Genomic DNA, 15,528 nt, shown 5'->3' with positions numbered 1-15,528 from the left:
GCGGAAAGGTGGAAAAATAAGGAAATTGCTAGAATTGAAACCCTACTATAGTATGAGGCCTAGTATAATCAGAAAGGCTCATATGAGAGCTTTTCATATGATGAGATTGCTGCCATTATTTGTAGCTGCACTACGTGGCACCAAAGGGACAAGTGGATTTTTTTACAGGACAGATTTATGAAACGGCCTGTCCCGTTAACAAGTAGATATTTTATTACATTCCATACTCTTCATAGGTTCACAAGCTGTCCCCCTCCCTTTTGAATGAGGCTCTTTTATTCCTTTCACTTCTGGTTTGAAGGTCTGAGCTAATGAAGCCTCTCGAGTGGATCTTCCCATGTCGCTCAGAGGTACTGCTGAAAAAGTTTGATCCAGACTGGCGTCTGGAAAGAATTAAAAAGTTAAGATATCTGCGGTTATACTGGCTTTAACAGATAATGTGTTACCGAAGGAAAGTAATTTGTTCATTAGGGTGAGCGCTCTAACGAAGCTTAAGTGTAATATTAATACAAATTGTTTCTGTCACTTCCAATAAATGTTGCTACTAGGAATTTCTTGCCTGATGAGGGGCAACAATTAAAGCACGTGAACCTGTGAGAGATACCAATGCTGGAGAAAAATAAAAATCAAATTCTTGCCCCTTTTCATACACCAACTTTTACTTGCAGAATTGAAACCGTATACTGCAAAACAAAGTGTGCCGCTACATAAATGTCCCTACAAAAATATCAACCTGTATCCATCACGTTTTTTTTTCTCCCAAATTCTATGTCTGGACCGGAGACGAGGATTATGCTCATCTTTCTTCACTTTAATGAATAGCAGCCATTTTAAGAAACCACTTTAACAAATTACAATTCCCATAATGCCGTGGGAATTTCATCAACAAAAGAAACAATAGTTAAACATGGATATACTCTCCTCCTTCAACCAATCAGGAGTCTAAAGTCCCAGATGTAGTCCATCAATGCTGTCCACCCATCCTCTTTCTTCGCTGCTACTACTCAGCCAGAGATAAGTGCTATGGCTTATTGCTAGTGATTGTATTGTTTTGACCGATTTGATTAATATTCTAGCTGTGTTCTGCTCGTTATTGCTGTACTGACTTCTAGTGTACTCTTACGCGTCCTCGGTTCCGTGGGCCTGTTTGGTTTTCTCTGGTAATCTTGTCAGTTTGTACTACATATTGCCTCGTTACACCTTCCCGCGCTGGTGCGAGGTGTTTTCTCTGTTGATTGCAGCCACGGGGACGTTCCTCGCTCCTTCGCTGCCTCTGTGACTTGAGGTGCGGCTCCGCAGTGTATTCCTCCCACCGCCTGAGGGCGTCTGACTGGCGCCACCGGCTGCGATGCGCTCTCAGGATTCCTTTTTCTGAGCAGCGTGCAGTGATTGTGATCCTTGTGTCTGTAGAGTGACGCCCTTCGTTTGAAGCGTCCGTACTGCCATTAGGCAGCTTTAACATCTACGCCCCTACGGGGGTCAGTAAATGAGCTAATTTGATTGCCACGCTCCTACGGTAGTCCGTATTGCTTTCAGGACGCTGTCCTGCAGGGATCCTCCCAGACACCCTTTCCCCCTTAAAAAGCTCCTTCCTGCACATGTGGTGAACGGTCCCTGGGGCTTGGACCTCACGATGTGAGTCCCTCACAATAAAGCTTTAGGCTGACACCCTGCCCCCCAATATAACTAGCGCTCTGCCTGGCTGCTGCATAACTTTATTACCTTTGCGCTGCAGTGACACCAAGGGGCATCTCCTTGTTATTTAACCCTTTGACGACTTCCAGGGGAAGGAGGTCCCCTTGGCAGGGCTTCCCTGGGATGATGATTTTTATGATGCAGTAGATGTATCAATTTGTTGGGCAGTGTCAGAGGGCAAGGCCCCTCTGAAGGAACGCCTCATATGCCAAATAGCCCAGACCTGTGACCGTATCGTAGGGCATTCCTCGGCCCCCTTGAATCAACTTCCCCCCCATCGCCTAATCATCCACTCGAGGCGTGGTCGATATCGTCGCCTTCGTTAAGTTGAAGCAGGCGTTCTTGGCCAGTACCGTGCCAACCCCGGTATCCCCACCCCGTGTGGATGACCATCATAGGGACACGGATGATGACGCAGGTCCGTCCATCCCCAGGCACCCTGCCTCTCAGCCACCGATCAATCCTTCCCTTGCAGTAGACACCCAGGGGTTGTGCTCGGACATGTTGGACCCAGACGAAATCCTTCACCCGAGGTCGTCCGAATGGGCCCAGTCAGAGAAGGTCGCACAGTGCATGGTGGGCCGCATTCGGAAGCCTCTAGACAAGGATTCATGGAACTGCTTGCGGGCGGAGTGCCACCGGCCCACTCTTGATGGCAAGGTGGCGATGACTCTTGAGATAGACTCCTGAATGTCCACTTTTCTGCAAAAGTCTATTAACGATTCCAAAAAGAGGATGAACAGATCCTGGCAGGTTTCCAGGACAAGCTCCTAGATAACCTGGGCCCTCTAACGAAGATCCTAGACATGGCTGGAGAGGCTTAGACGTCCGGCACCCTGATCTTCCCTAACACCCTCTCCGCCTGTGCACAGCGTGCAATCGTCTTTCTGGGAAACACGAATTGCGCTTTATCTGCGGAGAGACGTCGCTCATTGCTTAGCAAGGTGGATCCCCAGCTGGGAGACCTGGCCAACTCGGAGGCAGGCCCTATCCTGCATGGCAGTCTTTTTAGGGAGCCGTTTATCAAAGAGTTTGGGGGCGTATCATGAATACCTTCACCGTCCTTGATGAAGCGCAGTCCTCCAACAAAAAGGTTTTTTCACTCTTGGGTTTTCCGGGGTGGCGGTCGAGGTAGGGCCACTCGGCTGGCCGATCCAATAACCAGTATCCCTTCTATCCGACCAGAGGATGTCGGGGTAAAGGCAGAGGAGCAGGTGCTTTCCATAACACCGGTGAGTATCCCTCCTTCTTCCCACGTATAAATAGGGGGGCGGCTGGTGACATTTTTCCAGGCTTGGACTTCCATCACGGGGGATGCCTGGGTTCTTCAGACGATTCGGGGTTTCCGGATAGAGTTCTGTGGCACCCCGTTTCAGGGCTCATCACCACCAACCCATACTCTGCTCTGGTGGACGCCGAGGTGTACTCCCTTCTTTTAAAGGGTGCTATATCCCCCACCATCCCACATCCCAGGGGTTTATCAGAAGCCTTTTTCTGGTAGACAAGACAGATGGAGGTCGCAAGCCGGTCATCAATCTGCACAAATTCAACAAGTGGATCGTCTACCGCCACTTCAAAACAGAGGGGATCCACCTGTTGCAGGATATCCTCCGCCCCCGGGACTGGATGGTGCGTCCTTTCGATACCGATCTATTCCCCTCACAGGAGATAAATGCAGTTCCGTTGGGAAGGCGAGACTTACGAGTTCACCACTCTTCCCTTTGGCAATTGTCCTCCCCCTGGTGTTTCACGAAGGTCCTCAAGTCGGTCGTGGAGCATCTAAGGTCTCCCGGGATGTGACTCACCATCTACCTGGATGACATCCTCATCATGGCACAATATCCCAACTGTCTAGCTGTGCAGCTTCAGCCCGGGGTCGACCTCTTGCAGCAATTGGGCTTCGTAATCAACAAACCCAAGTCCCTTCTTGTCGCCTCCAAGTGGGTGATTTTATTGGGTTTCTCAATCGACACCATCACCGCTACTCTCAGCCTCCCGTCCCAGAAGGTGACAGATTCAACACGAGTTGAGATGTGCTTTGTCCAGACCTCGAATCTTCCTTGAGACATGTGGCCTCCTTAGTAGGCCTCCCCTCTTCCATGCAGGCCATCTTCTCGAGGCCCCTTCACTATCATGCCCTCCAGCAATTGAAGGCGGTGCAGTTGCGCAAGGGTGTCTCGTACTCCCAGCAGGTGCTCTCTCAAGAGATGCCTAGGAGGAGATAAATTGGTGGCTGGCCAACAAGGAGGCATGGAATGGGCGAGCGATTTTTGGCTCTGCCCTGGACATCATCATAGAGTCCAATGCCAGCAGGTCAGGTTGGGTTGCCAGATGTGGCGATTTCTCTACAGGCGGACTGTGGTCTCCACACGAGCAACATTTACATATTAATTGTCTGGAGCTTCTGGCGGGCTCTTTTACAATTCGGTGTTGGACCAAGGACTCTGTCCAGTCTTGCGTTCTTCTCAAGATAGACAATGTGTCCACGGCCCGCTTCATCAACCATCTGTGAGGCGCCCGGTTGGAGGCTCTCTCCGACCTTGCCTCCAATCTTTGGCAGTACTGCCGGGATCTCCAGATCTCGCTTACAGCAGAGTACCTTCCGGGTCAGGACAATCAAATAGCAGACTTCCAGTCCTGCAATGTCCAGGATGGGAGCTTGTGGAAACTCTGCGAAGGTGTATTCTCGGACCTCCAAGTCAAATGGTGACCTTTCTCGTGTACCTTTTTGCCTCCCGGCTGGACCATCAGCTTCCCAGATTTGTCAGAGGCCGGACCCTCTGGCAGCGGCCACGCATGCATATCTCCAACTCTGAAGGGAAAAGTAGGGTTACTCCTTTCCCCCGTTAGCCTTGCGCTGAGGCTCTCTTAATCATGGCAGTCGGCAGAAATCGGAGGTGATACTAGTCACGCCAATTTGGAGATCTCAAGTCTGGTTTCCAGTTCTTCTGGAACTTTCTTGGGATTTTCCAATCCCTCACCCCCGGTTTCCAGAGCTGCTTCTCAACCCAGCATCCCCTTGTTCTGCAAGGGTCTCTGCTCTCATGGCGTGGTGGATTACCAGGGACGTTGGGCGGTCCCGAGCCTTTCGGACGTGGCTGAAAACTTCATGTCCAGGGTCTGGACAGACAGTACTGCTAAGTGATACAAATCCACTTGGTGGAGAAGGTCCTGTGTCTGTGACAGAGAATTGATCCAGTGGCAGCAGATATGATACATTTGCTGAATTTCCTGGCCTCCTTCGCAGAAGAAGGTTTGGAGTATAGGTCAATAAATACCTTCCGCTCAGCTATATCGGCGGGATTCGCAGTGGTAGAGGGCTCTCCTGTGTGGGGGGGGGCCCACCCCCTGGTAGAATCCGCCCCTCCCTTCCCCTGGAACCCAGGTAACCCACTCTCTGGGTCGTGAACCAGGTCTTGAATCTGTTTCTTTCCTGGCAACCTAATAGGTTTCTTTCCAGAAAGGAGCTTTCAGCTAAACTAGCTATGCTTCTCTGCCTTGTGTCTTGTAGGCGAGTTTCGGTAGTTCGAGTCCTGGACATCACCGATCGGATTTTTACCCCTTTGGGAGTAACCTTCACAGTCCGAAGACGTATCAAGTGTGGCACAAGGGTAATCTCATAACCAGCTTTCCTGGAATTGCAAAAACTGTGTGTTGTTTCATGCCTTGAGGCTTATGAGGAGATGTCAGAAGAGTTTCGTCCTCCTGGGGAGCGTCAGCTCCTGATTGCCCTGCGGAAGCCTCACAGGGCGGTGTCCTCCCCCACGATTGCCCGCTGGGTAAGGTGGGTGATTCAAAAAGCAGGCATTGACTTGCGTTTGTTCAGAGCCCACTCCATGCATGGAGCAATGGCTTCCAAAGCTGTCATGCTAGGAGCCCGGCTGGAAGATATTTTGAATGCAGCAGACTGGTCCTTGGACTCTACCTTTAAGAGGTTTTACTTCAAACCAGTGCTGCATATAGCCCGACTGGTGGTAAGTAAGCTTTGAACTAGCATAATCCTCGCCTCCGGTCCTGACCTAGAAGGAAAAATGTCCTATGGTATTGTAACAGAAAATTTCAATTCTATTTAGGACACGGAGGCGAAGATTATCCCAGCCTCTGGAATTGCCACGGCTCACATGGTTGGAACCCTCCCTACTTTATTAAGTAACTTGTTTTGATTGGTCATTGCTTCGCTTATTTGCACTATTAAATATGTGGTTTCTATGCAGTTGTTGCAGTTCTTTGCTTCTCATTTACAGGTTTTAATGCTTATCCATGGCAGGGTTTTAATCTGCACTCTTTGTTACCGGAATAGATGCGAATAAGCAGGATGCTTGAAGGGATGGACTTGGTGTGACAAAAGAGGGTGGGTGGGCAGCCTTGATGGACTTTATCTGGGACTGCATGCTCTTGATTGGTTGAAGGAGGAGACTATTGCCGTGTTGAACTCTATTGTTTCTTTTGTTGAAATTCGTAAGGCATCATGGGAATTGTAGTTTGTTAAAGTGGTTTCTTCAAATGGCTGCTATTCATTAAAGTGAAGAAAGATGAGCATAATCCTCACCTCTGCGTTATTAATAGAATTGAAACTTTCTGTTATGATAGCTAGGAACTTTTTCATTCTCTTGTACAGAAATTAATAGTTAATCCAATCCTACAATAGGTGTAAATGATGTTTCTTTAGCGAATCGACATTGCTAGTCAAAATCCCTGAATAGTGCCCATGTATTATTCAACGTTTGTTTGTTTCTTTTTAAAGATGCTACTTTGTTAATAAAAGTGATAAGGAACCTGCACAACCTGAAAATAAACGTGGTGGTGTAGCAAGATAGGCTGCAGCCTTTAGATGCTGGAAAAGTGGCACTATACCTTTTTAAGGAAGCACTGAACTACTGAATCGCTTTCCCTGTCATTGGCAGTTATTTTGGTTGCCCTTTTCTGGCTCCTATAAACAGGCTGAAGTACTAAGTTTTGATTTTTTAGATTGTTGTCCCAAACCGAAACCTTGCCAAACCGTACATTTTTTTACATTACTCAACAGTATGTGGTCTAGGACGTATTAAAATTCAGACTTTACGACAATCAAGGTAGCCATCGAGAATCCATCCCTCAGGGATCGGAGGATTATTCTAAAGGTACTACTCCTACCTTGGTTATCACTGCTGTCAGAGACTTCTGAGAAAGAGATTCAAGAATCGATCATGCCATCATGTAGGCTGGCAATCATGCCTTCTGTTCAGCGTAACAGTTAGTAGGATAAAGGACAGATTGGCAGCTACCTGAGTTTAAAGGACGCCTCTGTGTGATCAATCTGTAATGCAGCCTTTTACATATATCTGCCCCATGTCTTTTAGAACTCAAGGCCAGATATATTTCACCGACCATGGATCATGAATACAAAGAATCTTACTCTTCTTTTATAGAGGTCACCTCAGTCTTGGAATTCTTACACTCCATTACCATGACCTGGTCCTTAATACTCATTTTCCACAATGTTGAATTTCATGGTGGCATGACACTAGACTGCACGTCATTCATGGTGGTTCCTGCAGCAACTCCAGGGCCTGTAACCCCTACCAGTTCATTCCTGTGATGCCAGTTGCTGCCATGCCATCTACACCACTAGCTCCAGTGTATCAACTCAACAAGAACCTCTACCCTAAAAGGTCTTGTACCACTAGGTAACCATCTTTTCACTCCCAACTGTGGCACCCTCTCCACAGACACCAGGTGCTCCTCTGAGAAATAGCACCCCACAAAGAGCCTGCGTCAAGCCAGTTCGCACACTGCCAAGGGCTAATACTTCTAGAACAACAACATTTTCTATGCTTCCCTCATTGCGTATCAAGAGGTATCCTCCTACTGTAAGGGATTCGCCTCCACCAGGATTTCTCCTGGGTACAACATTACCTTTCCATGAGTTGCTCAATAGAGGGACGGCTAAACTGAACATGCCACTGCCACTGGCAAATACTTATTTTTGAAGTCCTCCACCTATGCTTTCTTTGGTCCCAGAACTCTTCCTTCATCCTGTGCTAAAGCTGCTTTGCACTGAAGATTACAAAAAAAGTGATGGATGGAATGCTTGAATTCATTTTAGCCACTGTGTCCTTTTCCCAGTCCATCGTCCTTTTGCACATCATGCCACCTCAGTTTGGACCCTGCCACGTGCAAATCAGTCTTGACCCTACTACGTGCAAATCAGTCTTGACCCCGCTACAATGGGAATAGTTCAGCCGAATTGCCAGGCCAGGTCTTCCCTCATCTGGAACTCCATCAGCCCTAAGCACCGGTTTTGCCCCAATGAGGGCTTATCAGCCGGTTATAGCTGGTTCCAGTGCACAGGACCAACGTCTGGGCATACCTGTTTCACTTAATGTTGCACTGAAGTATACAAAAAAGTGATGGAAGGAATACAGATCCTGGGGTGCTAATATTTTTGGGACACACACGCATGTATCAAACACATTAAATGATGCTTCAGAGAAATAGTACCAGAAATGTTACATACTTTTATGAAAATCGTTTTTCCTAGTTGAATATGTTTGTGTATTTTTTATTTTGAAAACAATCCCTAATATTGCTTTCAAGCGTCTTCAAGTATTTTCATCTAACCAGAGAGCACTTTGGGAGCTTTATAGGTAGCCTCATATTGTTAAACTTTGCCAACTCATGTAAACCTATTTTTTGGGGGGTTGTTTTTTGAACCCCTGTCTGTAGTGCAAGCTGAGCTTGCAGCATGTTCTTAATAGCAAAGGCTTTGCAATACTTGACCATAAATAAAAGTTAAACTTGCATGGGCATACTAATGCAAGTCTTACCTTATCTGCAGGCAAGAGTTTTATACTGCAGGGGTTTGAGTCTACTCGTCAGAAGAATAAAATAAATATGGAAATGTCTTGTCCTAGACCCCAAATAATATGTACTGGGCATCGGGCGATCGGAATTCCACAACCCTACTGGGGGGGGATTATGTTGGACATTCAAAGCAGACCAGTGTATCCATGGGAGGAGACTCTGTCTTCGATCCATCACAAATGTCACGGACTTCTGAGGATAATTCAGTTCAGCTAGAGGGATAACTCTCCAGGTGCCATGGTGTGATGCATTTTTGTGGTAATCTATATGAGACCATTTAGGCAATCACTAGACGAATTTTGGTGCCAACATTCAGGTAAATGGGGGGATACTCCCGTTCAGGCAAATGCAACTGGGCACTGTGTGTGTCTCCTGCATAACTGTTTTAGTTCTAAGTCTGTTCCTCACCTACCCTCAACTACTTCGTTCAGAAACCTGTGACCGCTTGCACTCAGTACTTTGTAGAATCAATTGTAGAAAGGGCGCACCTGGGGCCCAGTTCGCAGTGACTTTATAAGGCTCGACGGCCCCTTGGTGCACAAATTGGTTCTGACACCTATCCTGTAAGAATTTTCCCTTAAAAACCTCTCATCTTAAGTTGTGCAGTCAGGGCACCAGACATTTTTCATTGTGCAGGGGCATGGCTCGTTTACTGATCTAACGTATTACTATTCTATTTTGAGTACGGAAATATTTGGGGTAAAGTTAAAAGCAGCCAAAACATCTTAAAGAATTGTTAAAATGTTGTAAGCTAGCAATGCAACGTGGGTGTTGGCTCGAGTCCACCATTGAAGACAAAAAAGTTGGAGTTGCCATCTTGCATATGCTTGCCTGTATATTGGAGTGGTGTGTGACTTGTGTGGTGGTTTTGAAAGGTTCCTATAGAATCTTACTAGGTATGCTGTAGTGCTTTTACCTGTATAATGTCTACATACAACTTTTTTATAAGCCCTATGTGTTTCCTTGTAGTGTTCCTCGATATGATCATCCACCACCGCTTCCTCCTCCTGTTACATATCAGCAGCCACAGCACCTCCTAGTACCAGCTAATCCATACCACACTGCCGACATCCCAGATTGGTTACAGGTCTATGCCCGGGCTCCGGTAAGGTAAGGACTGATTTTTCTTTATTTTGTGCACATGAAATCTCTTTTACAAAGCATGTTTTCTTTTGATAGGGGATCGTTGTCAGTTGGTGGATCCATGTTGATATTTATAATTATTAGGATCTCTCCTACTGGTTGAGTTCTTGAACCGCTTTTGATTGGAAACCTCTCTAATTAAAAAAACAATTTTACAGAGGGGGCGGGGGGGCACTAGCTACATCATTTGTCCAAGAAGGGCATCGGGAGAAATTGTGTGCATACCATAACTGGTGAATTTCCAGGTGTTTTGAGCTTCTTATTGCTGAACTATAAGCAACCTTAAACTATGTTGTTTTTTCCAGTGAATATGTTTGTTTTTAGAATGTAAAGCATTCATCTTCCTTGTATCCATTCTTAACTACTGCACAGCCCTTTGTCTTATGTATTGGGGCCTCAGTGCGCCGAACTTACTAGCAATCCAAAATGCATTTTAAATAAGTGCACGTCCTGAGCCATACCTCCATAGTTGCAACTGCTTAAATAAATAATATTTTAACTGTCAGTGATAGCAACCTTGTAGTTCTGATTTGTCACAGATGGAGAATTAAAATTGCACTCTCACTTTAAGAGCTGCAAGGGCCAGGACTGTCCAAACATGCAGTATATTATTTTTCATGCGCAGTGTTGAAAATTCAGTAAAAGCTGGCTCCTGCTTTTTTATTTTATTTTGTTATTAAACGTCATTCTATTTCACTTAATATTTTTCCTAGAGGTAATTGTTGGATATTTCTTTTAGCGTTTTTTTTTTTTTTTTTGCCTTAACTTTTTTCACATTCCCTAGTTTTCGGTGTTATTGAAGGCTGTTTTTCTTCCAGGATCAAAGTCTCTGTATGAGAACCGTCTAGGGATCCGGGTTGTTTCTGGAGATGTAGTTTTTCCGTTCAAAAAATAGTTTGAGGAGAGAAATTGAGGGGGATCTTATGTCTTGCTGTTAAAGGTCTATATCTTCAGTTTTGCATGAGACTTCCTAGGGTGACCCTCCTTACTTTCCCTCGTCTTTTCCCTACGGGTCCTTGCTACATTACCTTGTTGTGGTCCCTCCGAGATATTGATGTAATTTTGCATTCCAGTGTGGGTTGCTATTATGGCCTCTATTTTGGAGAGGTGCCGTAACATTGGTGAGTGCCAAAACAGAGACTGCTTTCAGACATCATCACCCTGTCAGCACTGTTATTTTCATGCATATTGGCAAGGTATCCTCTGTCAGTGGCTACTGTTCTCATCAGGGGTTTTAGTCATTAATGTTGATTATGTAGCCTCCGAGTACCACTACTACCCATAATCCAGCCATGCGAGTTGTCCTGTCCATGAGGTGGTCCAAAGGGTTACTCTGACTCCACCCCTGCAAGAGAAGCCTAGATGGTACTGATACAATCACAGAGGGCTCCTCTTCACCCCTGGTTAGCCAGATTATCATTCAGTGTTGAAGGGCCAGAGTCAAGAAGAATCTAGATTTGTCATCTGGGAGGAAGGCATCTTTTTGCCCTTTACAAAAGTACAGTTGTCTTTGAGAATACTCTTGTTATGGGATGGGGGCGCAGGGTTTTGGGTGCTAAAGGGAGAACATCCTTAGACTGTTTACCCCCTCCGTTCCATTGAAGAATTACAACAATGCCACAAGATAAGTTCTGATTAGGCGATAAGTAGTTATTCTACTCCACACCCAATGCTTGAGCATTGATGGGCAATATCACTGTTTTCCTGCGGGTACATTCATATCTATATACAGTTATATTCCTGGATTCTAACCTTCATAGAGATGTGAGCAGATCACTAGTTTAATGCTATATTTGTATAAATAGACCTGCAGATTCCTAGATTTCATTGGTGACATTAAGCCATGTTTTTACTTACATGGTAGTCCTGCTCTTAACCAAGCCCCTTACCTGGTTACCGCAGCAGGATGGTACCACCAAATGTCGAGCTACCTTGCATTAAGAACATGCTCCTAATATACAATTTTTTTTTTGCATGTGCTCGTAGGTTATTTTGTATCCTTTTTGCTTGCTACCTATACCTTGGAAGTGGGGTGTGCTTGTTAAGCCCACTTACTGCAACTTGTGTGTTTCTTTCCACAATATGGATTCAGCGATGGTTCTCCCAAAGCTTGCATCATATAATTTTTATTCTAAAGAGCATTTCCAATACAGTGCGGTTCTTTAGTTGTTCGAGAGTCTAATGCACAAAAATAAGGATTTGTTTTTTATTTCAAAATGACTTTGTATACTGGGTGGTTCTTCTGCTACACTGTCAAAGTATGCAAAGGTTTAAACCCTTTCACGCCCAACCTGTGCCTTTTTTGTCATGCATAGAGGTAAAAAAAATGACTTATAGGCAAAATTATTTTTTCATAGCAGGTTTTGTATAATTTATTTATACAATGTTTGCAGAGTCAGTATTTTGGTACTTAAATGAGAAGTGCTACTTTTACATCATGCTCAGAGAATCTGAGCAGGACGTTTCGAATTTTAGTCAAATTTCAGGCATGTGTACCAAACCGTGTCAGTTATTACCAAAGGAAAAAAATCAGTCTCTTATAAAGGTCAACCATAAGTTCAGTGCATCTATACATGACTGACACACATGTATAAATATCTATGTATGCAAGAACACATTTTTATATGTTATATATGTGTGTGTGTGTGTGTGTGTATATATATATATATATATATATGTGTATATATATATATATATATATATATATATATATATATATATATATATATATATATATATATATATATATACACACACGCTTACTTTTGCTTCATAATAAGTGACTAAGAAGAGGAGTGAGTGTAATGATCTTTGCATGGTGACACTCCCTGGCTGTATTTCTTTTTTCCCTGTCAGAAATTCACCCATTCGATAATCTTTTTTTCCAGTAACATAAACGAGGACCTAGAAAAAGCATGTATTCTTGAACATGTTCACCTCTACCTTTTCTTAGACAATCCAGTTCTTGGGAGTAGATTTTTGTTGTAATAAACACTTTTGGATAGTAAGGCTTTATGATTAAATGTAGTGTTGGTTCTTCATCATTGACTGGCTTAAAAAAAAAATCATAAACAACCTAATTGCTGTCGGAAGTATGCCTGGAGATTGTTTTTTAAGAAGAGTTTTTGGCTAAAAGTGAAAAATTATCCTGGGCGACTGTACAACATTCTGTGGTTTTTAGGGACTTCGGTAACTTATCTGTCTCGTTTATTATGTCTAGTATATGGCAAGACTTCTTTTTTTCCTTCTTTTAAGTGCACTGTACAGTTAACAGCCTTTAGCCGTTTATTGCCTTGGCTCAGTGCCCTTCAGCCGCTGTCTTGAGACACTGTCAATCACATCTTGGATCAGCCCATAGGAGTAATTTAGTCTTGTTTTTTTGTTGTCGTGTATGTACTTTCACCTCCATTAAAATGCCTGAAGGACTATAGTAAATCTGAAAAATACAGCCACTGATCACACATTCTTAAAAACTTCTCTCTCATGCTACTTGTTTTCTGCGTGGCCAGCAGCTCTGCTTTAATCTCTCTGCTGCTGCCAGGACACTGGCTACACAGCGTTTTTTTTTTTTTTATAATTTATTTATTTATTTTTTCCCTGCCAGCTCTCTCACCTGTCTCATACTTTTCTTCATACCGGCAGCATTTTATTCCCTCCCCTTTGCCGCACAACCCCCTCTCCCCCGCCCACCCCGCTTATTCCTGTATTCTGCTCATACAGTAAGCACATCTGGCAGTTCGCTCTTGCTGCCCAGACTCTGCTCGCATTCTTAGGATGCCCCGAAGATCTTTTCCCCTGCTGCTATAAGGACACTCTGTGACTTCCCTCAGCTGCATGCAAACATCAACAAAACCAAAGGGTGTGACTGGCAAATCTGTGCAAGCTGGACCTGTTTTTGACAATTCTTGTTTTTCTTTTTAAAATGTAGGCTTGTGAAGAGATTAAACACAAACTAAGAAGCAGTCAACGAGTTTGTAGTCGCACCGCCTGGTGAAGTCAGTTGTTTTTGTTAAATATTACAGGCCATGTTGCCCGCCTCAAAGGTTCGCTGCTTATAGACCATACAAAGAAATGATATACACATGAATAGAGAGGCAACAATATTTTAACCGAGTATATAAGGCTGCACTTGTATGAATTGAAATAATAAAGCAAGATTCATCTTCAAGATTGAAGGCCCAAGAACCATTCTTTGTGTACTCTGTTCAAATATTGTTGCTTCTCTATTCATGTGTGTATCATTGCTTGTGAAGACATGAAAGAATCACAGCAGTGCTTTATGATGTAGATGTTTTATTTGAAAATAAGCACATTGAAGATTGGCCTTAACATTTGGTATTCATTTATTCTTTAAATGTGAGATTTTGCACTTTCTATGGTAAAGGTCCTCTGAGGTTTCTCACATACGCAAAGACATTCAATTTTTAATAATAATTGCAGTAATTGAGAACCAGTGTTGGTGTAAAGGTATCAGCTTCTTAATATGGGAGATAGCTTTGCCTATGTTTCGTGCGTGTGTTACTTGGTGTGTATAAAACAAATGTTTTAATTGTAATTCTTGTGTATGTTGTAATACAGGTTTGATCACATCCTGAAGTGGGATCTCTTCCAGCTTGCAGACTTGGATACATACCAGGGAATGTTAAAACTGCTCTTCATGAAAGAACTAGAACGAATTGTTAAACTTTATGAAGCTTACAGACAAACTCTCCACGCTGAGCTTGAGAATCGTAAACAAAGACAACAGTGGTATGCACAGCATGGCAAGAATTTTTAAGCTAATATTTAGAAAATAAAAATTTAAAAATGTAAGGTATATTACAGTTTACATGTGGTAATCCTTTGGTAAACCAAAAATGCAACGGCATATTGTAAATCTAAAAACACTTTACAGCACACGTTCCTTTATTTTGTATGGTTTGTTGAACTGGAACGATCTGAACATTTGTTCAAGATATTTAAAAGCACCCAATGATAAAAAAAAAAATGTGCCCATCTCCACATTTGTTTGTAATAAACTTGCTGCTTTTTACAAAACTGTGACCAGTCCATTTTTGTTTTGACTTTATATAATCGTCTAATATGTTCATTGTGCAATAATAATCAGAACAAAAACTAAATGCATGTATGCTATAGAAAACAAATAGATTTGTTATAACAAGGTGCATAGATTTGTATCAAATTGAACTGTAATTTCATAACCGATTTTAGAAAGTCAACAATAAATTGGATTGCAAATTAAAATCTCATAACTCCTGACCCCTTTAGATACAACTGTTTCTTTTTAGAGCATTTGTTAAGAACAAAATACATACAACCCTAAAACATTTTGTAAAGATGTGCCTTTTATCCACCAATGACAGATGGAATTTCATCATGAAGGTCATGTTGATGCCTGATTATATCTTAACAGCTGTTTATTATTTTCCCCAGTTAGTTTTTGGGATGTTTTATTAACTGTTCCTGCTTTGTGCGATTTTCAGTGTGAAACACAATTTTGTCTACCTTCTAACGTTGGCTTTAAAGAATAAAAGGTACTCTGCACTCAGGCATGCATCGTCTCTTAAAACAACTTTGAGATGCCATCAGAGAAGTTCTATTCAAATTCACTTACCCAGGCAGTATAAAGATATGCTGTAGATGCTTCTTCTCCTTTATGTGTAATTTTAAGAGTGCTCAAAGGTGCATATGTGATCTTTATGACTTCAGACTTGAAGAATCTCATCTGATCACAAAAGCAACAATAGCACAGAATGCTGACTGAGACTTGTATTTGTTTTGGGGTTCCCACCTTTTATCTAGTATTGGGGTATCCTTCATAGATTCACATGCCTGAATCATTCCCCG

At 43.4% G+C, this 15,528-nt stretch overlaps 1 protein-coding gene across 1 annotated transcript in view; it reads left to right on the top strand.

Moving 5' to 3' along the window:
- SAV1 (salvador family WW domain containing protein 1) overlaps positions 1 to 14,718 on the top strand; it is a 55,028-nt gene extending 40,310 nt beyond the window's left edge. Inside the window, exons 4-5 of the mRNA XM_078659725.1 lie at positions 9,508 to 9,648; positions 14,260 to 14,718. Coding sequence (XP_078515851.1) covers positions 9,508 to 9,648; positions 14,260 to 14,458 — 340 coding nt within the window. The 3' untranslated portion in view covers positions 14,459 to 14,718. The remainder of the gene's footprint in view (positions 1 to 9,507; positions 9,649 to 14,259) is intronic.
- Positions 14,719 to 15,528: the final 810 nt, after the last annotated feature.

This window comes from Lissotriton helveticus, chromosome 9, assembly GCF_964261635.1.
Source record: "Lissotriton helveticus chromosome 9, aLisHel1.1, whole genome shotgun sequence".
Lineage (NCBI taxonomy): Eukaryota > Metazoa > Chordata > Amphibia > Caudata > Salamandridae > Lissotriton > Lissotriton helveticus.
Note: the sequence above shows the minus strand (reverse complement) of the source record. Positions and strands in the feature narration are given on the sequence as shown.